We start from the raw sequence: 25,033 nt of genomic DNA, 5'->3' as shown, positions 1-25,033 counted from the left end.
ATTGTTCAAGCTGGGCAAGCAATTGTTCATTATTTGTAGTGAAAACACTAAATAATTAATTGATGGTTTCTATTGTTTCATGGTTGCCTTGTGTATTAATTTCCATGTGTTTCTGTGCAATTTTTCTACTTATAGAAAAGAAAGAAAAGGAAAAGGGACTGACTTTTCTTGATGCACTGAGGGACATGGAGGATGCTAACCGGGCCGTCCTGCAGCATGGACAAGAACAGCGAGACCAATATATTCAGCTGTTACTGGAGAGCCAGGCCAAGGAGAGATGAGGAGGCAAGAGCTGGCATTCCACCAGTCAGAAGCGGAAGAAAGCAGACGGCAGCAGAGGGACTTTCAGACCGGGTTTCTGTCTGTTCTTGGACAGTTTGTCCAGTCGTTCAAGAAGTAGCCACAATGACCAGCCGCTTGAATGAAGCATTTGCTCTACCACATTTGTACTTTATATATTGTACGTGTTGGCACAGCTCTTGGACAGGTTACTGAAAAATACACTTTTTTATATTGTTGTTTTCACATTTTATAATTTCATTTTATTGTTCTAGTAATTTATTTGTCTTTGCACACTTATTTTAATTTTGTAAGAACTAATCTGTCTAAAATAAAGTCAAATGTGTAAAATGTCACTGTGTCTTTTTAATTTCCACATTCTAACTATATAACCACTTTCTAATTGTAGTGTTGGAAGCAAATAAAAGGGCTGCTGCTCACAAGTCTTTCTGAATATGCACATAAACATATCTAGAAAACCCAAATATTATATTTTTAAATGTATAACTATGTGAATGTAGTATAATAACTTATAACCACAATTTAAGTGAAGCCATACGTGTGGTCCTGCTTCATTTCAAATTTGAGGAAGAAGTCTCTAAAATTATGCATTTAATGAAGCATATTGTAATACTAGTAATATTACATATTATGTAATATTACGTATTGTAATACTAATATTGTCATGTGATTTTTTTTTTTTTTTAGTGAATGCTAAGAGATGTTATTGTGATAAATAAATACTTGCAGTCTAGTACCTAATCTTTCAACCGCTTAATTCAGTCTATTGTTTTCATTCAATTAACTTTTCACACATCTGTCATGAATGACTGACCTCATTATCCTTTTATAGAAAATATTTTGGAATTGAGCTATTACAACACATTCAGATTTTGGATTGCCCATCATCCCATTTTGCATTAAAATGGTCAAACCAGGTGAAAGTGCATGTTTAAATTAGCTGTGTTGGTAATGTGTATGCAAAAGCAGCGCTGCTTGCATCTTCTCCACTTGTTATTGTTGCAGACAGTATCGCGCAAAAGTGATTCATGTCCGTCGGTGACTGGGAGGAGCAGCCGCGCGCATTCTCACGTCACCGGGCTAATTTGCCTAATCTTCCCGGTACTTTAGACCGCGGTGGAAACGCAGAAAGTAGCAGGTCTGGGGGAGAAAAAGTTCCTGGGAAAAAAGTTCCTGGTACAAATAGTTCCGGGTAATTTCGGTGGAAACGCGGCTTAACATGAACTAACCATAAGCAGTACATCTTTGTTAACATTAGTTAATAAAAATACAGCTTTTCATGGTTTGTTCATGTTAGTTCACAGTGCATTAACTAATGTTAACAAGATTTGAATAAAGTATTAGTAAATGTTGAAATTAACATTAACAAAGATTAATAAACGCTTTATAAGTGCAGTTCATTATTAGTTCATGTTAATTAATGTAGTTTACTAATGAAACCTTTTTGTAAAGTGTTATCCATAAATTCTGTTATCCAGAATATCCATAAAAAAATATGGCCTCTTGTCTCCTTCTCTGCGTATCGCCAAAGCCGCAACATTAGCTTTAGCCATTACGCTTCTTTGGCTAAGGGTTGAAGGCTTGCCTTCCAGTGGCTTTGGGTGGCGAGAGTGCTACTGAGCATCACCTGCACACCACACCGGCTCCTGCAAGACGAGAGAGGACCAGGCCTGCTCATTAGCACTAGCTCCACTGGCCTTGCTCCATTCCCACGGCTCTCGGCCCCGCACTGCTTGCCACAACCACATTAAGTAACTTGTGATCCACTATAAACAGATGCTCTCCGCCTCATTATATTGCAAACTAAACCAAAATAACAGTTCCAGCAATGATTTTAATTCCCCTGCAGAAGCCTTATTTCTGAATGAGTGATGGAAATCCCCTATGATAGGAACATGAGGGAGGATTGATATGGCAAATCAGGGAAGCCACAGGGGGTGATAAGGCAACAGAAAAGACCCTGACGGAGAGAAATTACTCATATAGACCAAGATGCAGTTCATAATTTTAAAAATATATTTTACGTTATTCCTCAAGTGCTGTTAGTCTGTTTTGAGGGAAGCTAGTTAAAGAGTCAAAAACACTGAAAATACTCTTTTTCTCTTGGCATTAGCATGATTTTTACTCTGAGCTAATCTGCCTTTTTTTGCTAGTTAGTTAGTGCTGGTTATGCCTCAGAGAGCAAGAAGCAGCAAAGAAAGGTTTCTTTGAAGTTATTATCAAACTTGCAAGCTTATGGGACCCAGAGTAATGGTCCAAATATGACCAGTGGTACTAGGGAATTTTGTACAGGTTCTTAGGGGGATCTAATTAAATTGACTGAAATTCCAAGCAGCCATGGCCATTTTTATGTGACCACCCCTTCACTCAAAATTACCATCTGGTTGCAAATATTGCAGAGACTTTTCAGAACTAAAGCTATTTCAAAATTAGGTCAGTCTATCCACTAGGCAAGGAATGAGCCTCAGATACAAATGAATGAATGTCTGGCACAGAGGTATGACTGGTAGGCTCTGTGTTAGTCTTCCTTCCTTGCTGTGTTGATACGTGAGGGGTCTGCCCCTTTCAAATTCAATTAAAGTCCATTAACCGTGGTAAACAGAATACATTTGTGTCAAGCAGACAGCATACGAGGAGACTAAAGATGAATGTGTTTAATTAAAAACTGTCATATCTGTGCCTAGAGATGGGAAAGTCACAATCAATAATTACAGCACGCCTCAGTCGAAGGAAAGCATCAAAGTCCTGGCACCATTTTAGTGATGGTTAATAGGAGCAGAAGTACACAGACCGAAGTCTAAGCTATGGTCTGGTCACTTGGGGCGGATTTTAAAGTCTCGATTAATCTCTATCCGTGATAATATGCTCTGCTCTTTGGCACCTAGCCCTCTCGTTTTCATTGATAATGGTGCCTCTAATGGCACACATTACACATTCACAGGGAATATGGAAACCAGAGTGGGGTCAGGCCATCATATTCATATTTTTCACTAATAGTAGCAGTTCAGGAAGTGCCTCAGTGGCAGCAGGCTCAATGCAAGACTCAGTCCTTCAGTTATTGCAATCAGTTGTTAACATTGTGCCATTTCTCTGGCTCTTATCATAATGATGCATGCAAAAAACCAAGTGGAGCATTTGTGCATTAGACTATCAATGGGAGTGATTTTGCTATTTTTCCCCTCAGACATTTTCCAAATCTCTTAATAGCATCTTCTCAAGATGACGCTATGTCAACCATCTAATGTGAAAGGGACTTGTCACTCCAGGCCTAAACTTATACTTTGATTTGTATTTTTTTTTTCTGAATAGAATTAAATAATTACATTAGCATGTAATGTTTTAGCCACATTAAGCATAATTGTCCCATATTATGAAGTCTAAACAGTGTATTTAAGCTCCAAATGTGGTTTCCCCTTGCTTTATGAAAAACATGTTTCATATATACTCCTAATTGTTGCAGGAAGATGCAGTATGACTCACCCACAGCTGGTTTCTAAGAGACTGTCTCCAACCTGTAGAGAAGCCATGCCAAAGTCTGCTATCCTGATGTTATTCTTCTCATCCAGCAGCAGGTTCTCTGGCTTAAGGTCTCTGTGACTGCAAAACAAGAGGAACAAAAACATGCTTAAACAATTAAAAAAATAATTTTGAATTATTTCATAATGTATTGTGATGGTGACACAAATGTCCTCAAATCATAATGAAGAAAAATGACTTTTGCACAAAGTTTCATTGTTATTTTTGTTACAATAGTGTTTCACTGCTTATTAATATTTCAAGAAACATATTTGGAAAAACTAAACTTGTTGACTGGTAAACCTCCACTGAGCACATAAAGATGTTTTGTGTTTTTATTGAATGTTCCAGCTTAACCACATTTCTTATTACTTGTTTAAGCTGCCAGTATCAGACTCAGCCCCAAATCTCCCGATCAGACATCATGGGAAACATGTTGATTCCTTGTACCATTGTGAAATCCTCTGATCTGAAGATAAAAATTCAGAGCTTTCTGTGCCAGTGTCAAGAAGCGAAGCCTCTTTCATCCTGAGCGAGAAAGTGGTCGAGGAACACAAGACCATTTTAGGCCCCAAGAGATCAAAAAGCAGCTTGTACATTTCAAGTATCTTTCAAAAGACAGCTGATCGTGACCTGTGAGCCAATGAGCATTTACTGAAGCTCTTCATTTGGGATGGTTTGGCAACAACAACTGGCCAATAATTGTTGGTGGGATAGAAACGTGACTTGAACCAGAAATACTGTCCTCCTTCTTCCAAAATAACTACAATTTCACTGAAGCAAACGGTGAATTCTGAGAACGCATCAACCATCCGCAACCATAGTGAACTGGCAGACATGAAAACATCTGGCCAGGCACTTAATTACTTGATCACAAGATAAAAAGACAGTCAGTGTGGGATCTTGTCAATATTATCAATGCATTTCAGTCAAATCTCATGCTCTACAAGTCAACACAATCACTACATTATTAGTAGTAAGTGAAGCTTTTAAACTGCACACATCTATGTTCATCTATAAAAGGCTCTGTATGTTGGAGTTGTCACAACAAATGTGACTGCTGGACGCACCACCTTGTATCTCTTCACCCAGAAATAAGTTATTGTGAAGGTTAAACACAAACCAGCAATAGAGTTCTTTACTACATAGATTGATCCATCTTTCTCATGCCAAGGTAACCAAGGAGAAGGAGGAGCTGTCTGTAATGGAAAGATAGCATGAAGCTCCCAGTCAATACTGGTGTGTGTTTACTGAGAGCCTCTTCTGATTAGCTGCCAGCAAGAGAATGATTGGGTGAAGCAGGACTGACTGGATGATCTCTGGGTATCAGGAACTGCAAGACACAATCATAAACATCCCTTTCAAATGAACTCTGCTTGTTTTAAACACAATAACCAGATACTGTACTATTCTAGCTTGCAAAACATGCTGTATGCCAACCTATAACAGCACTTAGCCCTCAAATGTTAAGCCATTTTGCTGCTCTCTCTCTCATTATAGGCCTATAATGCCTGAGTGCAAGGAAGTCTCATTATGCATTGTATAATTATGAATGCTCAGTATGAAAAGGCATCCAAATGAAATTGAATAGCTTCAGAAGGAAGACCCTTTGTTCTATATGGCAAACAGGTTACCAAAACATACCCACTACTATACCAGCCAACCACTGTTCCAACCTTATGATTTGAGAGCTCAATATAGCCAAAAAGACAAGGAACGGCATTAAAGGATTAGTTCACTTCAAAATTAAAATTTCCTGATAATTTACTTTTTTGGGGGTGAGTAAAATATCAGGAAATGTTCATTTTAAAGTGAACTAATCCTTTAACACTGGGCTCTTGGTTTGTGGAAACTAAGGTGTCTAACCGACTTTCCATTGAGCTCATTTTTTCTCTGGTCCTCCATCCAAACACTTAACATAGATGTGAAATGGGGGGTCATTATCTTCTTTGACAAAGTAGAAGTTCATGGAATTGATCAACACAATACCTCCTTTAGGAGAACACTAGTGACCCTGCTGTGAGGTTGCTGTTTTTGCTACAATCGGTTCCTTCAGAAGTGGAGATGTTACAAATTTACGAGTATATAAAACATCAGGAAAAGACTAAAATAGTCAAGAATGCTCAAACCAAACATGTCATGGTCGATTAAAATTTAAACGTGGTTTTTACTGATATTTATGAGACTCCTCGTAGACCTTATTCAGAGTAGATGGCATTGGCAATTATTACTAGTCTACAACAAGACTAGACATGCAATCTGTTAAAAATGTTTGTACTGTATACTTGGTGCCAACAAAACACTGAAAATACATCTTTCCCAAAAATGAACAAAAAAAATGTCCAGAAAACACTACAACCTTGTGACAGAAATACAGCTCACAGCCTAATTTTTATTCACATTAAATAAAATATGGTGTCTATCCGGACTAAAGTCCATTTGTGGAGGTTTTAATAACCACCAGTATGTCAGCAATATCACTTTCTTTTCTCACATCTCTCTTTGCTTTTTCCTTTATCTATGTGTTCTCACAATTTCTATGTCCTCACAACAGCACATTCATCTTTGTCGACACGGGCCACACTTAAAAGCACTAAAATATGCAGACCAATATAGTCATAAAAACAAGCTGTTAATCTTGGAACTATTTGAACTTTCAATGCCATGTTCTTCAGTTTCTTTTTATAGTTTGGAGTTTAATCTGAATTGCTGACCTCTACATCAGTTTTTATTCTAGAATGGAGCAGCAAAGCTGCACAAATGTACAAATCATCAAATCAACTCTCACACATTTAATACTAACATACTCACACTGCTAACACATGTAGCAAGTAGCATTACTCATAAAATGCGGCAAAAAGATCAGGTCCCGCTAACTGTTTTCTTCTTCCTCTCTGATGACATTGTGTACCTGACAGCACTTGCATCATGTAAAAGGCTGATGAATTGTACAGACTCGACTCAGACTTTAGTCTTTCTGTATGTCCTCACAGTAGGGCCAGAAAGTCATAATTTTACCTCTGTGAATGCAGTGATAGCAGAAGGCTATCAAAACAGAACATAATATGTGTGGAGGTTTTAAACCCCAGAGAGGAAAATGGCTGTGAACGAGCAGAGGAGAGAACGAGTGATGCCTCCCTGCTATGCTGTTTATTCAATGCTTTCCATCACCTATCGAGAAAGGCCTTCAAACCATCCATCAGCTATTTGAGCTGTGCTGGAAGCATGCGGCAGTCTTCATTAGGCTGTGCGCCTGCTGAAGCGCATGGTAAACAGATGCAAATATTGTGCTAATGGCTGCCCCTTCAGTGCATTAGTATATTTGCATATGAAGAGGACATGGTCGTGAGAATTCAAACAGAATCATTATTAGCATTAGCAATAGCTCTTAAAGTTGTAAAAAGTTCAAGTGAACTTCTCATAGATGAAAGTATATCAGTAGAAAACAGGCTGTCGTCTTACTGTCCAGTTTGTCACTGTTCCTGATGCATAATTTATGATGTTCTGTAGAGTAATACTGGGTTAGTTTGACAGGTTTAAACTTTAAAAAGGGACCATTTTAACAGATAATGCAAGATGTATGTTCCTGTCAGTGTTGGGGAGTAACGGAATACATGTACCGGCGTTATGTATTCCGAATACAAATTATGAGTCACTGTATTCCGTTACAGTTACAATTTAAATAGTTGGTATTTAGAATACAGTTACATTGTTGAAATCAATGGATTACATGACGGTACTTTTACACGTTTCACGTGTTTATTCACTCTCTAAATAAATTAAGGCAACTCAATGCATTTCCCAGAAGCCCCAATATGAAAACTAAAAAATGTGCGGTTTGCGTGATCAGTCACAATAGAGTCGAAAGAGGAGCAGCGGGAGCTAGAGGTAGAGATGGAGCCAGAATAACAGAACCAGGGCAAGAAAGCGTTTCTATCTTGTAAATTCAAACAGCGTTTCACATTAAGGAAAGAGAAGGGAGAACGAAATATAACTGTGCAGTGCAATCTAGGACTGTGACGGTGGCAGTTTTTTACCACCGCGGTGGTAATGGACCAACTACCGGTGGTGGCGCGGTGGGTGGGGAGGGCGGGTACACACACACACACACACACACACACACACACACACACACACACACACACACACACACACACACACACACACACACAAATAGCCTACATTTTGAAAATAAAAAATATAAACAAGGCTCAAATACAAACAAGGCTTTTTTATTCATTTTTATTAGTGTAACATTAGTTTATTTTAGTACTTCCGTCAGTGAAACATTTAAATAAATATCAGTAATAATGGTAATATAAATAATATAAGTTAAAGCAGCACTAGGTAGGTTTTGCTCTCGGGGTCCCCCTACAGTTGGGAAACAGTATTGTCCTCTACTACTGTCGTAAACTCTGTCATCCTTCATCAGGGGATGCATCGCACGTGCATTTGTTGACATGACAACCATGACGCCGCATTCACACGGGGCGTCGGCGTCAATGCTTCTCGGCCCGTGTGAATGCGGCGTGATAGCCCTGAATACTGCCAGAGTTCACATGCAGGTGTTCTGCTTGCGTCGCGTGTGAAATGTCTTCATCCCAGGTAAAGTGGCACATCTTTCAGCATGTCATATGAATATAATTTCATGGGTTTTATTTTTTTTTCAAACGCCAAATGATTGCGATGCTCACGTTTACAAGCCAGCGTCATTATAGTAGCCTAGTCTATTGGTTCCCGTTTTACAGAATCTATATGATACTTCAATTCAATGTTAGTGATAGGTAATAACCATATATCGTCAATATTATAATATCAAGCTACCATAGATTAATCTTCAAATTTGGAAAATCGATTTGCATTATGTCTGTGATATTTGTTGATTTGTCTTGCCTCAAGCTATGTTAGGTATCCTAAAATATGATTTTGTACGTCTTATGTATTTACTTGCAAGAATGTAGCCTCTCCTCCTTCAGCTCACGTCAACGAGCAAACGCTGGCCCAATGTTGATCCTCGTCCTGCCTTTAATCCGATCACTTTCTCGTTTCCTCTTTTTGCTTTCCTCCGACAAAACCTTTGCTTTCTTATTTTTCTGTGCTGCTTCGGCCATGACTATAACATAACATTCAGCAAACAATTGATAGTTGGGCTCGCACGTCCGAATTTAAGGAAGTGGGGGTGGTGGTGGAAGTGACGTATATGCCGTAAAGCAGTCAAATTTTGTAGTTCTTTTTGTTCTCGGGTTACTACCCGAAACCCGAAGTTTAAAAGAACGATTAAAAACGATACAGACCCCGTCAGGCTATGGCAGACGTGTCATTCAACCTATTGTAAGTCGATGTATCATCACAAGAGTCTTGAAAATATATTATAAAGGTTGAAAAGTTACCTAGTGCTGCTTTAAATATATATTTTTTTTAAATTTCGCTTTATATTTCCCCACAGAGGTGCGTCATATGCTGCTTGCGCTGAAAGGGATGTGGAACATGAGCAGGAAAGAGAGCATCGCTTTTCTAATATCCTCCCAGATAACAATCTTTGGTTCCCAGAACGTTCTTATTTGGTTCCCCACAAACATAACCAAACGGGAACCATATGGGAACGTTAGGGGAATGTTCTGTGTTTACTGGGCTGATGCTCCAAAACTGACACTTGTAGTAAAAGGTGTGAAGAACGAAATGATCTTCCGCAGGGTCAAGAACTGTAGGCTTTGTTTGATTATGCACTGCGAGAGAAAGTGAAACAAAAAATCTCCGGTGTGTATGAAATGCCTATACACATAAACTTGTCGCACCTTAAGTCTAATAACAAGCACAAACTCGTAAAATGTATCTATCCTACACCGTTTTCTACTTTACCACAGTAAATGATGCAAATATATAATCCTAATTAAAAGCAAACAAAAGGAAGAAACGTTTAATCCCCTGTGAGAGACGTAAATTAAGATTTGGGAAAATAAATACGAGATTCCATGCCCAGTAGAATAAAATGGAGTAAGCCTATTGTTAAATTCGTGGGAAATCGGGTGACCAGATCTCAAAACGCAAGCAATGCTTACATTTGGCTCACCTCACAAAGCCTACCTCTCTCGTTCGTCATGAATCCGTATGTTTCCATGGCTGCAATTAACATTAAATTGAGAACCTATTATTTATTTAGTAAATAAAGCTTTGTGCTTAACTCGTGTCATAATATTCACGTAAAACAGCATTCACATCACGTTAGTATACGTTAATATATGTTTAGTAAGCAGGATTTGATGGCCGCATTCCTAAAATGCAATCCAATGTGGAAGTAATCCAAGTATTCAAAATACGTTACTCAGATTGAGTAATGTAACTGAATATGTTACAAATAACATTTTTGGGCATGTATTCTGTATTCTGTAACGAAATACATTTTGAAAGTATCCTTCCCAACACTGGCTACTGTGAAGACATAAAATCTAGATGTATAATCCTCATTAAGGATTTCTATATAATAATCAATATGAAATTCTGAAATTTGACCACATTAAGTAGGCTAAACATTTTTTCAGATTTTCAAAGAATTTTCGTTGTCTCATTGCCACAACCACGTCCAGCTTAAAAATGAATTGCAGCATCTTTTTAAATAATCTATGTTTAAAAGGATCCAATAGTACATTTAAATATATTTGATGATCCAAACATCACTGATGAATAAAAAATACAAAACAAACTGCTGCCCATCAAGCCATTTCTCTGTATCGCAACCCCTTTTGGCTGCCTTTCCAAAACACAATTTTATAAATAAAAGTCTTATTCTACCATGATCCATTAGCAAGAGATGTTCAAATATGAATACTTCACTTTTTCATTACTGCAACTGAACCAAAGTTTTTAAATACCTCTGTAAAATGCTTCTTTTATTTGTGTTTTTAGGGTAGGTCACTTCATTACCACAACACACTTCATAATTACCACACCAAATGCATAATTATTTACATGCATTGGGGTATGATGAAGGATTTGTTTCTCAGTATTTTAACTTAAAATTGTTTGAAAATCTCAGGAACTGTGTAAGAAGGCAAAAACCTTCATTATTTCCAGTTGTTGTACGGCTAATTGAAACCCTCTTGGCTCTATAGTCAAAAAAGATTGAGAGAAAGCATACAGAGAAAATGTGAGCATTTTTTTTCATTTCTATCTCAAAGGTGTGGAGAGAAAAGGCTTAAGGATACACTCAGTGATAAAAACTCTACTTTTCTGCAGTTGCACTGGAGGGGAGCCATTAATCTTTGACCTGGAAAGCGTGTGTGAGTGTGTGGCTAGAAATTTTGCAAATGTGCAAAATAGTAATATCTCAATATGATGATATTTAGTATTCATAACAATGCTTTGTACTGACTGAAAAATGCTTCACTTGAGGTGGCTTTCACCATACATAATAAATGAGACAGCAGCAGTACAACACGTCGGACAACAACAGCTGGTGGCTATACATGATGTATGAAAACAAACAAAAAATGTTAGAGCCAACAAAACCAACACGTTTGACTTTCTTGAACCAAAATAAGAGAGTGTGCCAAGCTTTGATTGCTCAAAATACATTTTGATGCCCTGTAAAAAAGGCTTAGATTTGAACACATCAATGAAGTCCAGAACTCTTACCATATAGAGTGACTGTGGCAGAAGTCCAGCGCAGAGATGATCTGTCTGAAGAACTTTCTGGCCTCTTTGGGTGTTAACCTGCCCTTCTTTACCAGGTAGTCAAAGAGCTCTCCACCTGACACATGCTCTAGAACCAAATATCTGTGGAAAACAAGCAGGGGATAAGAAATCCTGATACACTGCAGCAGTGAAACTCACAGGACAGATCTACTTCCATGCCAATATAAAGTGTACACTACTGTTAAACAGTTTGGAGTTGGTAAGATTTTTTTATGTTTTTGAAAAGAGTCTGCATTTATTTCATAAGAAATATAGTAAAAAAAGTAATATTGTTAAAAATCATTACAGTTTAAATGTTCTATTTGAATATGCATTATTACAATTTTATTAATTCCTGTAATGGCAAAGACGAATTTTCAGTACCATTACTCCAGTCTGCTAATAGTTTTTTGGAAATCATGATACTGAATATACAGTTTTAAAAAACAGTAGGGGAGAGCGGGGCACAACCTAACGTTTTCAGTTTGTGTAAATCCACTTGGGGTTCAGAGTATTTATTTTTTCCCACATTAATTGCACACATGTCTAATACAATTATGTGGTTTTGTTTAATTAATACAGTGTATACTTTTTTCTTGATTTACCCCGAAAGAATGGAAGTGAAATGTGACAACATGCCCCGTAGGTGGGGTACATTGTAACATGTGGTGGTGCACAATCTAACATGACCAAATGACAGCTTAAAATGTTACCTGATGTAATAAACAAAATATACAAGACAAACTAAAATATTTTGTCAACAAAATACAATTATTAACTTTTTTAGATAAAATAATGGCATTTTTTAATCATTAAAAATATAAGCATTTTTGAGTTTGACTACAAACACATCGCTAAATACAGCTATACAGCATAGTTCAAAACATAATAATAATGAATCATTTCTGAACATTAACTCTCAGACATTATTCACCCTTTTCTCATGGTTTCTCAAAAGAATTCATAAACGTATAGAATATAATGGTATATTTCTAATAGAGGCTCATTGTAACGCAGTGTTACAACACACCCCATCTGCACAACTGTGATTTAAATCACGGCTCGTATCTTCTGCTGGTTAGATCAGCATTAAAGAATGATCTCAACTGATAAATAACAGATATAAGATAAAAAATATTATTGGATTTGTCTTATTTTAAATAAACACAAAAAACAGAGATGGAAACTAAACTTAAGTTAGAAATTTACTTTTGCTATGGTTAAATGCATGTTCAGTAATATCTTCCAGAGATGTTTTAATTTTGGCACTATTTTTTCTCTAAATAATGTTGATATGGCAACTAGTAAATACACTAAGTTTCGTCATTCTGGCATGTGTGGAAAGGGTTAAAACATGCGTGTTACAACTAACCCCGCATTAGGTTGTGCCCCGCGCTCCCCTATTTATTTGAAATAGATATTGTCTGTAACAATATTTATTTTCAATACATACAATAACAATCTAACAAGTCTTTATTGGAACTTTTGATCAATTTAATGCATTCTTGCCGAATAAAATGATTCATTTCCTAAAATAAAAAAAACTGAACCCAAACTTTTGAACGGTAGTGTACAGAGGAGGTACAGAGAAGACCACTAGTGAAAATGCCACTATTTAACTATTTAAACCAAATTGTTAATTACAAATTATATTATCAACATACCAATGTGAGTAAAAGTCAAAATTAATAATTCAATTTATTTGATTAGCAACTTTTAGCAACTAAATTTCACACCATATGTTTAAAATTCCCACACATTTCTGTTCACCTTAAGATTTAAATGGAAAAAGCCCAACATTTTCAATGTAGTCACAGGTTGTATTGCATTTGAGCGAATGTGTGTGCAAAATATCTTCCAGCAATCGGCCTGTCTGATGGGCGAACACATTTATGTCATACTCATGCATTCATGTATTCATGAGATACATGCAGACTCCCATTCACACCCAGTCACATTTGAACACACACACAAACACACTCACTGACACAGCAGACATCTGATTTATTAGTCGATTAAAGGATTTTCTCATGCGATTACCTGTCAGCGCTATTTAAATTAAGGATGGATTCATACTTGATTTGTGTGTGTAAAAATGTTCATAGGCAAATACTTTACGAGCATGCTAGCCATACATCTGTGTCATCTGAATATTAAGAAAACAAATTCCTCGGCTGCATCCATGGTGGCTCCTTTATCAATTATTGAAAACTACATTAAGCCCAGCCACTGGAGCACGAGCACATATCCAGGGATATCAGCGCGTCTGCTCTTCCATACAGATACAGAGTTTACCAGGCACTGATACACACTCAGCTCATACATTGCATGGTGCATGGATAAACAAAAGTGGTGTATACTCACAAATATTTCTTATTTTCGTAGACATCGTGCAACTTCAAAACATGAGGGTGTTCTATGAGCTTCAGAATAGCTATTTCTCTCTCCACCTGTAGAGACAGAGAGAAAAAAACTATTTGTTTTAAACACAGTAGCATGAGGTTAGAGTATAACACAAGGAGACATTTACAATAACAACCTTTGGTTAGTCTGTGCTAGCAGAATGATGTTGTATGGCATTATCTTGCCTAGCCATGCCTAATTAGCATCCCACCACTTTCATTAAGTGGTTAACCCATTAATCACATTTTGGCAAGAAAATAAACAAGAAGACAATGGCTGGCAGAAAGTGCAAGATCCCTATGATGAAGAGTTCAGATGAATTGCAAGTGGACAAGACTAATTAGTCTTTAGAAAGGGATACAGTACCATGATAAGATGACGCATCATCATAGTTGTCATGAACAGCCCCACATTATATTGCGAGGTGGTAATTAGCAAGCACTCTTTCACCAATGTGTCGAAGTGTTGTTTTAGGTAGCGTACACTCTTGCTGCTGCTGGAAAATCCTTCCCTTGTTGCTTTGGGGGAGCACCAGAAATAATTAGACTTCATTATCGGTGGGAATATGGGAACAGCTAATATGGATAATCCCACACTAATGAAAGTTACATTGCAGAAGTCGACGCTGCATGAAGTCTCCCATCACACACCTGCTCAGAGACTAACCTTGTACAGTGTCCAAGTGAACCACAATCCTATTAGACTCAATCATCTTTTATTTGTACTCAGCCAATCAACTACTGAAAAGCAGAGGTGTTATAAACCGAATAATTAAAGATATTTTGGTCAGGATAGATGGATGCAAACATCGGAATCAGAGTTCGTCTTTTTGTAGTAAATTTACTTTTCCAGCCCATACAGTAATATTTTCACCCACATACTCCTTCCTTTATTATTACTATTTTCCAAATTTATGAAAAAAAAAGTCAAATGGAAGATTTGGTCCCTATGGAAGATTGGGTCACTATTCACTACAAATTTGCCTCAATAAACTCCTAATTTACTGCTTATTAATAGTTAGTAAGGTAGTTGTAGTGGTTAAGTTTAGGTATTGGGTAGTATTAAGGGTTGTAGAATATGGTCATTGAGAATAAGGCACTAAGTACTAATAAACAGCCAATATCCTAGTAATATGCAAGCTAATAAGCAACTAGGTAGTGTGAATTGGTCCCCAAACTAAAGTGTTACCAAAGATTTACTTCATATACACCAAACTTCAAATAGCTACACCAAATATGCACCTGGGATACATTTTAACAATATTGAAGGAGGTCTCATGTATTATGGACACATGTTTTTTTCTTCACAAATTGTTTCAATTAATCCATTACAAATAATATATTTAAAAATATAATTAAATAAAATACTTGCTTTGAGTCAGTGTTTATCATAGTTTTTATTAATAGTTTGAATGTTTTTTTATATATTTAATTTTCATTTTAGTTCAAGTAATTTTATTGTGCCTTTTTGTAATTTTTTATTAGTTATATTATTTTTTATTATTATTAACTCTTTTCCCGCCAGCATTAAAAAAATAAATAAAAAAATGCCAGCCACCGTCAGCATTTTTGATCATTTTCACAAAATTGTCATGCTCCCCAGAATATTTTGTATGAATATCTGAACATGCAATACATCAAAAGAAAGAACAGAGCCTCTGTTTTATTCTAGCTTAATGCATTATGTTTTCATCAACACTTGAAGGTGGGTAAGTTTAATTAAAAAAAAGCAAAATTTTGAGCAAAAAGCTGAGAAAAATGCATTTTTGCCAAAGACTACACCAGATCGGATTCAGAATGATGATCAAAACATAGATGAATTAGATCGAGTACACCAATAACCCCAAAGTTTGCACAGTCCTATACCTCGTCCTGGGTCGACATTTAGCTACATTTAGTTTTGATTTACAGAAGCCTATATGCTGTTTAATATTGATGATCACGTTATTTTACATATGAATCTGCTTACATATGCTATGGCTTGTTTCTGCTTCTTCTTCACATGTCTTTTGACAGTACTGTCATAGCGCCCCCTACCGTATAACAGTGAAAAAGCCAGAAATTTCCGTGCATGGCGGGGAAAGAGTTAAGTAAGCTCCAACTTTTTCGCAGCACTACACAGGACAAGCGCTTTGAAGAATGGATGGATGGATGTAATATAAAATAAAATCATGTTCTGCCATAAAGAAATCCACAGGCACAGTTTATTTCTCTGCTAAACTTAATTCAAGACTTCAGGGCAAAACATAAGATCATGAGAAACATAAACTGAGTCAAGTGACACCACACTTTTGACTGGTAGGGTACATAAACACCATCAAAACAATCTGATACGATTACAGACGGAGTTATATTCAGAAGCTCAGACTGGCATGTGAAAGCAAACTCAGACGCACAGATCTTCCTTTGGACTCCATCACCCTGTTACACACATTATCTCTCTAACCATGAGGCTGTAGCCTTTCTTCCCCACATCTCTTATGTCACTCCAAAACCAGAACACGGCCGACCCAAGTAAAGAAAGAGAGAGAGAGAGATGTCAATTTATCACCATCAAAGCCCCAGTTCTTCAAAGGTCTTTCACCTGGACCTCTGCAAAAGACCAAGAAAAGCTACATAAATAATGAAGTTTTTCCTTCTTTAATCTACATCACAGTCTCACTGACTGCCTTATATATCAATCCCTGTCATGGCAACCCTCTCTCATTCTCACGTTCTTTCAGGGTTTTTTCTTTATTTGGCAGATGGCTTTGAGCTCTGTTTTCATGAACTACAGATAGAGAGAGAGAGAGAGAGAGAGAGAGAGAGAGAGAGAGAGAGAGACCTTCTCCCTGATCTATCACAGAACATCAGAACATGGTCTTTCTCATTGGTTTTACACAATCGCTGTAATCATTCTGGGGCAGGATGCTTGTTTCAGCTCCTGCCAGAGTCTTTGATTATTCCCTGCACTTTCACAGCTAGTCTCACCTGCATTATGTGTCCTTGCCAATTTGAAATGAACAAACTGCTTATGAAGCATCTTCTCTGCTGAGACCCAAAATTAATGTGCGCTCGAATTGAGCACAAAGGTGAAAAATGCTTAATGATCACTTATAATGAAATGGAACATACTCTGTACAATCAGGTTTTTCCCAGAGGCCATTCTTGGCCCACGTGAGAGCTGCTTTGTCACATGTTAATGATGTGATATACTCTTCCAGTATTAGCCCTTAGAACATCATGACCTTTTCTAAGTAAGTAGTAAGCCAAAAAATAAGGAACAATGACATAACTCAAGTGTGAGTGCGTGAACAGGTTGGTTAAGTTGCACACAAACACACACATTTGTTTTTATATAAGGTCTTTTCATTGACTTCTACTTTTTTGAATGAGCTAAATGATATTTTCAATCCCCAAACCCTCACAATCCTTTCCACATTTTTACATTATCATTCTGCAGAAGATATTGTGAAGAACTGTTTTCGCCCATACACCAAAAAGTCAATGGGCCCACCATTTATTTTTAGTATTATAAACTAGGTAAGGGTAGGTATTGCTTTAGGTAATAATAACAACATTGGACCCCACTGTCTTTCATTGCATGGACAAAAAAGCAGACATTTTTTCAAAATATCAGAAGAAAGGAAGTCATACACTTTTGCAATGATATGAGTGTGAGTAAATTATGGCATAACTGTAATTTTTTTGTGTGAACTATCCCTTTAAGACACTATATGTTCATTAAGCTGCTTTTCTAATCAGTGTAGGTTGTTTCAGGTTTTACTACTGGGGACATTTGGCCATCACAATGCAAGCAAAACGTGACCCAAGCGCGAGCACACACACACACACACACATACTCATCCGTCTGTGTCAGGTGTAAAGCTGTGCTGGCACAGACAGGAGGAGGGAAATCCAAACACACAACATTTACCTGCACGTCAGATCTCTGCCAAACAGCACTTGTGATCACAGGATAATGGAGACTTCATCTTATCAACAAGCCCCACTGCCCCAGTAATCCTGTCTGAATCCAGATGAGTTAAATCCAACTCTAATACAGAGTTAACACTTACAGCAAGTCAAATAAACGAAGACAGCGGCAACACATCAGGTATTTGTTATGATTTTAATGATCCAATAAAAATACACACACACACTCATCTGATTATGCGGACAGATAGGAGCCGAGCAGTGATCTGCATCATTCCTCATTATAAAAGAGGAGACCGGTTCACCTCAGTGCCCTTTTTCATTGAGTTTCCATGTTTAACAATTAGCACCACTGTAATAGCATCTTTCTTGCCAACAAAAGTGATTATCAAGTGATTAATTTCCCTGGAGAGAAAGATTTCAGTTTGGGTATGACATAAAATTACAAGGTTAAATGGCCACAAGTCAGTGACATCAATGACATTGATGAATTTGGTTTCAATTGATAACACGCAAGGCTTTAGACAGGAAAGAGATTTCATTTCTTGACTGGCTTTTGAGCAGAGAGGGTAAAATGAACGACTAATCCCGGAAATTGAGAGAGCAAATGGAAGAGAAAAAGAAATGTGTGAAAATGTGTGTGCGCGTGTGTGTTAGAAAGGCTTGCAGAGTACATTTTCCTTTGCAATTCAGATTTAATTAAGAACATTGCAATTTAAACCAGCATATTTAACAGTGTATAATTCAACACGCCCTAAACAAACAACTTTCAACCTCTGCCTTTGTTAATGGATTTAACATCATTTATTATGCTCAATTATTGTGTGATTTCAGGTTGCAGATGGTATGTTGATGCATGCTAATAAAACTGCACTTGTGGGGACGGTCACATAACACACAGCAAATGAATGAAGGCAGACCGAGCTCATGTTCTCACAGCTGGGACTGGGACACAACTCCCATGTATTGGAGAGCAATCAGATTTTACCCAATAACAGCACATTAACCACACAGCTGTCTGTTTGTAGTGTTTAAAAGATTTGGTTATGTGTGTCTTTATGGGTGTTTGCAACAATGGGTTTTAATGGCTATTTGCAAAATTGTGTGTTTGAATAGCTCAAGAAAGTGATGATGAGATGGAAGATGAGGTGTTTGTCTCTTGTCTCCAGAGCTCTGCTGTATTGAGTTTTGGCTGTTCTGTCCTGTTGGGTTTGTTTTTATTGGGACATTCCATAAACTTAATGTTTTTTATACTGTACAAACTGTATATTCTATTTCTCTACACACTAATCTTAAACCTACCCCTAAACCTACCATCACACAAAACATTCTGTTATTTTAGATTTTCAAAAAATATAATTCTTTTTGATTTATAAGTTTGTTTCCTCATGGGGACCAAAAAAATGTCCCCACTCCCCAGCATCACATAACCAGCATATGGAGCTGGTTATGTGATGCCAAAATATCAAAATTAACTGTATTCGTTTACAAATTGTGCACTGCATGTATTAAAAGTGTTTTGAGGAATACAGTGCTGAATACAGTGTAATTACACTTTTGCCATTAATGTGTTTATAAGAAACTGAAAAAAACACTAATGTCAGCGCATGTCAAAACTTCTAAAGGGCCCCAAAAAGAGCTCAGACTCCAGAGGGTTAATATAGTATGTCCCCCACAAGATCAGAATTTCCTGGTATTACTATATTTGTGGGGACATTTGGTCCAGATAACATTGGGTATACCAGGACCACACATGTTGGGTTTAATTTTTTTTTTATGGACATAATTTCCATAGACATAATGATTTTTATACTGTACAAATCCCCTACCCCTAAATACAAAACATTGAGCATTTTTACATTTTCAAAAAACATAATTTAGTATGATTTATAAGCTGTTTTCCACAGCAACAGTGATTGATTAGCTGATACAGCCAATGAGAAGAGATGTATAATATACCGGCAATGTTAATGTTATCTCAATTGTTTTTTTAAGTAAAAAGTGTGATATATTTAAAGCGATAGTTCACCCAAAAATGATGTTATCGTTTACTCACACTCGTGTTGTTCCAAACCTGTATGAGTTTCTTCCTTCTGTTGAACACAAAAGAAGATATTTTAAAGAATGTTGGTAACTAGACAGTTGACGGCCATTGACTTCCATATTTTATTTTTCTACTATGGAAGTCAACAGTTACCGTCAACTGTTTGATTACCAACATTCTTCAAAATAGCTTATTTTGTGTTCAACAGCAGAAAAAAAAAAAAACTTGTACAAGTTTGGAACTCGAGGGTAAGTTCTCGTTTTTGGGTGAACTATCCCTTTAAGCTGATAAATGGTAGCATCATGGGACCCACGTTATTTCTAGCTATAAAATAAATAAAATTAGTTTTAAAATTACATTTAAAAAGTAATTTCCTAATTTAAAGCATGTAGAGCACTGTATTTTTTAAGTAAAGATGTCCATATTGGTGCATCTCTACAAATGAGCAGAGACAAAAAGCTACTGCCAATGGAAATGCAGATAGTGATGCCCCACCTGAAACATTTGGATACAGTAGTCATGTAGGAAGACCTATAATCAACCAAGAGCACAGAGACTCGCTGACCTCCAGGGTTTAATCGCTGTCAGCATGCATGAGCGTGACTTTACACGAGACACGCCATCACCTCTCCTTCTGGCAGTTCCCTGATCTATTTATCATTGATGCTTTTTTCCTCCAATCCATCTTAATTCCTCAAGCTCCCTCACAACACATCAACTTCCCAATTAAAGGAATGGAAGAGCAGCAGATGAGGAAAACCATAAAGAAAAAACAGAAAAGCAGAAGGAAAGCACTCAAGTCGTGTTTCTTTAATAAAGATGGAGGCTGTTCTGTAGCGACGTTCCTCCTGGGAGCTGCTGTGGCTTTGTAACTAATTAACTCAAACACATGTGGAAACAGACACTTGAGCACGAGGGGGGTGGAGGGGGTTAAAGCAGCAGACCTTAACGTCTCACTGAAGGCTTAGACGAGGAGCGCTGGGAGGCATATCATGGCTTAGCTAATACCTCCAGAGACACACCGTACAGGATATCGGTGGATATTAAACACAATTGCCGTCCCTCGGTGATAGCCAATCCATCTACGTGACCAACCAGCAGCTGTGGCTCAAATCAGATCCATCAGGTGTGAGTAGGTCTGAAAATGGCTAGATGGCAAATGAGCGAAAGCTCAGTGGAAAGTAAGGAGAACAACAGGGAAAGAGGACAATGAAATAGACAATTAAAGGTCGGATTTCTGTGCCACTAATAGAACCAAACCAAATTTCAAATATAATGATTATTTCCAACCCACTGAATAAAAAAAGGTGCCTGTGGCGACATATCTGCAAAATTATGCTGCTTCTTGAGCAATTTGCGACACTTTCAAAGTGAAATGTCTAATGAGTGGCACTTAGGGTTAGGATCAGTGTTAAAGTGCGTTTAGTTTTATCCAAAACAGATGAAAGTGAATCTGGCAATGTTTCATTACATCGGTTGTTCTTCATATCATAGCCGTACGGAAATGTCCAGTGACATTAAGGTTAATGCTCACGTGAATCTCTTTTGAAAATAATGTACATTACCACCTGCACTAAACCCTGCCCTATACCTAACAAATAGTGTGAGCAAAAGCAAATGTGAGAGCAAACATGCCATTTTAACTTGCTTCTACAAGTTTAAGCTCTTTTATCGAGACTCAATTGGGACTCAAACCCAAGGGCTCTGCACTGCAAGTACCAGCTGTACCAGGTGAACTACGGAGCGGTTTAGTATGTCAAAAAAGCCATACATACATACATATGGAGCTGGTTATGTGATGCCAAAATGTCAAAATTAACTGTATTCATTTACAAATTGTTCACTGCATGTATTAAAAGTGTTTTGAGGTCTTAATATAGTATTGTGCAAAAAAAACAAGCAAAAAAATACACCTTTTTAAATTGATAATCTGCATCTGTAATCATGATTTGTGTGAAAAGGAATACAAATTGTTGGTATTTTACTGTCACTAGTGGTCATTTCAGCTGGAAACGGCAGTTAATTGTATGTGTAGGTACAAAATATAGGTGGACAAAATGGAATAATTCAAATGGTTAATTGACCCAAAAAAACGACAACTCTGACCGTCGATGCAACGACTACTTTGACGAAAAAGTTCATAAAGAGATTGTAAAAAATAATCCATATGAATTCAGCGGTTTAGTCTGAATTATCTGAAGAGACACAATTGCTTATATATTGAACAGACTGAATTTAGGCTTTTATTTACATATAAACATTCATAAACTCACACATCAGCTGTGGTAAACGGAAGCTCAAGCAAGTTCGCTTGACATGTAAGAACCAATGAGATTCATTCTCCTGTGTTACGCAGCACATTTGAGCTTCCGCAAGAACCAATGAGGTTCATTCTTGTGTGTTTTGCAGCACGTTTGAGCTTTCGCAAGAGGTTTGCTCTCACGTGTCAAGCAGGTATGGTTGAACTTCTGTTTATGTTTGTTGATCAATATTTATATGCGAATAAAGGTACATAGTGTTTGTCTCTTTTCAGAAAATTAGGATTAAACTGCTCAATTCATATGGATTACTTTTACAATCTCTTCATGAACAAGTGTCAAACTGGTTGTTGTGTAGCTGTCAACAGAGGGACAGATATCTCTCGATTTTTTTATTTATTTGGGTTCCGAAGATGAATGAAAGTCTTACAGGTTTGAAACAACAGAAGAAATGTCATTGTTGGGTGAACTATGCCTTTAATTAAAATTTTATTTGAAACAAAATGTGCTTATTTTTGTTTTGAAAATATTTCAAATAAATTGTCCCAGAGATCTTGTTAATGGTTTGGTATAGTGTGAAAGCATACGTATAACATAAGTAAAAATAAGTATGGCTGTGCCACACACCTCATCCCATCATTCCAAACACTTCCAGTCTAAAGAGGCACCTGAGTGACCTACTAAACCAGCATTGCTGACATCCAAGAGATCTAAGCCACAGATTTCGGCCTCAAGTTTGAACAAGCAAAATGTTTCTGCTTCCAATCCTGTTGGTCTTGCTCTGTCCTCTCGTCTGGACTGAGCAGATAACCGCAGCTCTCCGCTCGGTACAAAGCCTAGTTCTGTTCGCAGCCAATCTGCTTCTTGACCCATGACACACACGCAATGTTTGGCCTCACAATGTTGTGCTCCCTTAAAGCCACACATGAAGCACAAGTGTAAGAAATAAAACTTGCTCTAAGGCCACATAAACAACAGAGTCTGAATATTTATGACTGAAAGGTTGAATTTCACCCTTAAATTGCTTCAGGAAACTCATTTTAGAGGCGTGTGATTAGCATGCCTGCTATCGAGAAATTGGTTTTGGAAATAGAGTGCAGTGAGGCAGACTTTGGGATGATGGGCTGGAGGATCTACACGGGGAGGAACCGTTCGCTGGGTCCACCGAAGATGACTTCCTGATAGAGGTCCCGTGCATACGTCTCCAAGGGGAATTTCATAAACCGTGGCTTAAGTTGAGCTAAACAGCAAACATCACCTCCATGTACATTCTGCTTGTTGTAATGTTTTTGTTTCCCTCAAGTAAACTTTGCAAATTATATCTTACAGGCCAATGTCAAAACAAGAAACACTGCTTGTCATGCATTCAAATTTATGCACGCACATTTGCATAGGAATATTGGGTGCTTTAAGAGCGCCTAGCCTCAATAAACAACTGCTTTGATGCCTTTTGACCTTCCAGAAATTAGTTGCCCTGGGCTCAGTGTGGAATAAATGTGAAAAACATTGATTTAAATACGAAAGGAATGTGTTTTAATTGATCAAAAACCTCTGTCCAGAGAGGCTCTTCTTCTCAAACTCAAAAATACACTGTCGGCATCTCATTGTGCTGCTTTTAACCCTCTAGCTTTAGATTCTTGCAGATGAGGCAATGTTAAACCTGAGTCCAGTTTTCTGGATAAAGATTTATGACAGAAGTCATTATTTCCATCTTGCCGTGAGCGGGGACACAGACGCTAAAAGACTCCTGTGCTCATAGAGAAAAGTAATTATGATCTATCTTTTGCATTACTCACTCATCCTGGAGAGGCAGCTTGATCTCGCACACCAATCACTACCACACATGCGGTATTTAAATCAATAGTTCAATGGCGCAGTACTAGTCGCAGTTTTGTGCTGTGTGGTCAAGTACAGATTTACTGTATGAAGGAAAAATTACCCACTGACTCCATTCTAGCTCAGAGAATCTGTAGTGCTGAAGAAGTGCCTAGATATCCCATAAATCATTGCCATGATACAATGTGTTGGAAACATACTCTATACTATACACCAGGGGAATGGCAGCCATTATAACTGGGGGGGATTGCATCACGCCCCACTTTTCGGGCAAGAATCATTACGTTTTAAGAGCTTTGTTTTGCTTGGCTGCAGTGTGAAGAAGAAAAAAAAATTAGGTGCCAGCATAAAATGACTGTTTTAAGGCCAAGCGCAAAATTCTGCCACCCAGCTGTATCGGCAGAAAGCCAGTGTTATTTATGTATTATTTATATACTATTACAATATGTTTTTATTTGTATATTTTACAATTTTTATTTGAAAAACATCAACTGGTCGGTTACCGACATTCTTCAAAATATCTTCTTTTGTGTTCAGCAGAAGAAAGAACTTTATACAGGTTTGGAACATCGTGATGGTGAGTAAATGATGACAATTTAAATTTTTGGGTGAACTATCCCTTTAACAACACTGAATCAATCTGAAAAAACACACAATCGGTAAGACCAGCTTTGCTTTTCAGCAAATTAATGATGATTATATTATGGCATTTAATAAGCATTCATAAGCCAGGCTGATATGGTTTACAATCACTTTGAGATCATTCCTAAGTCCTAAGCATAGACCACTTAAACTTCCCTTAAAACAGAGCGCTAACGCTAACCTTTCAAGAACGGTCAGCAATCTGTTATTAGGCTATAAAACTAAAACCTGTTTTTTACGTAGACAGGTGTGAAACCATTTTTTAAGTAGACAGATCTGCTAGTCAACGTCGCAGAGACATCTTTCACCTTCACATCCTCTCAGGGCATCTGTGCAATCATAATCATGGAACACAGGTGTCCACGTCAATTGATTTATCTGTCATTGTAGGCAGCAATGGACATGGACCACAGTTATAAATCTCACATAATGGACATTTTCTCTACTGC

General features: G+C 37.4%; 1 protein-coding gene across 8 annotated transcripts in view; it reads right to left on the bottom strand.

The window, feature by feature from the left end:
- The window catches only part of brsk2b (BR serine/threonine kinase 2b), a 149,377-nt gene that overhangs the window by 33,151 nt on the left and 91,193 nt on the right, over positions 1-25,033 (bottom strand). For all 8 annotated transcript variants that reach the window (XM_079811238.1, XM_079811236.1, XM_079811242.1 and 5 more), the window contains 3 exons: positions 13,852-13,937; positions 11,449-11,589; positions 3,781-3,897 (listed from right to left, as the gene is read on the bottom strand). In XM_079811238.1, the coding sequence (XP_079667364.1) occupies positions 3,781-3,897; positions 11,449-11,589; positions 13,852-13,937 (344 nt within the window). The remainder of the gene's footprint in view (positions 1-3,780; positions 3,898-11,448; positions 11,590-13,851; positions 13,938-25,033) is intronic.

This window comes from Gobio gobio, assembly GCF_949357685.1.
Source record: "Gobio gobio genome assembly, chromosome: 2".
NCBI lineage: Eukaryota > Metazoa > Chordata > Actinopteri > Cypriniformes > Gobionidae > Gobio > Gobio gobio.
The sequence above is the reverse complement of the archived record's forward strand: the minus strand, read 5'-3'. Positions and strand labels throughout refer to the sequence as shown.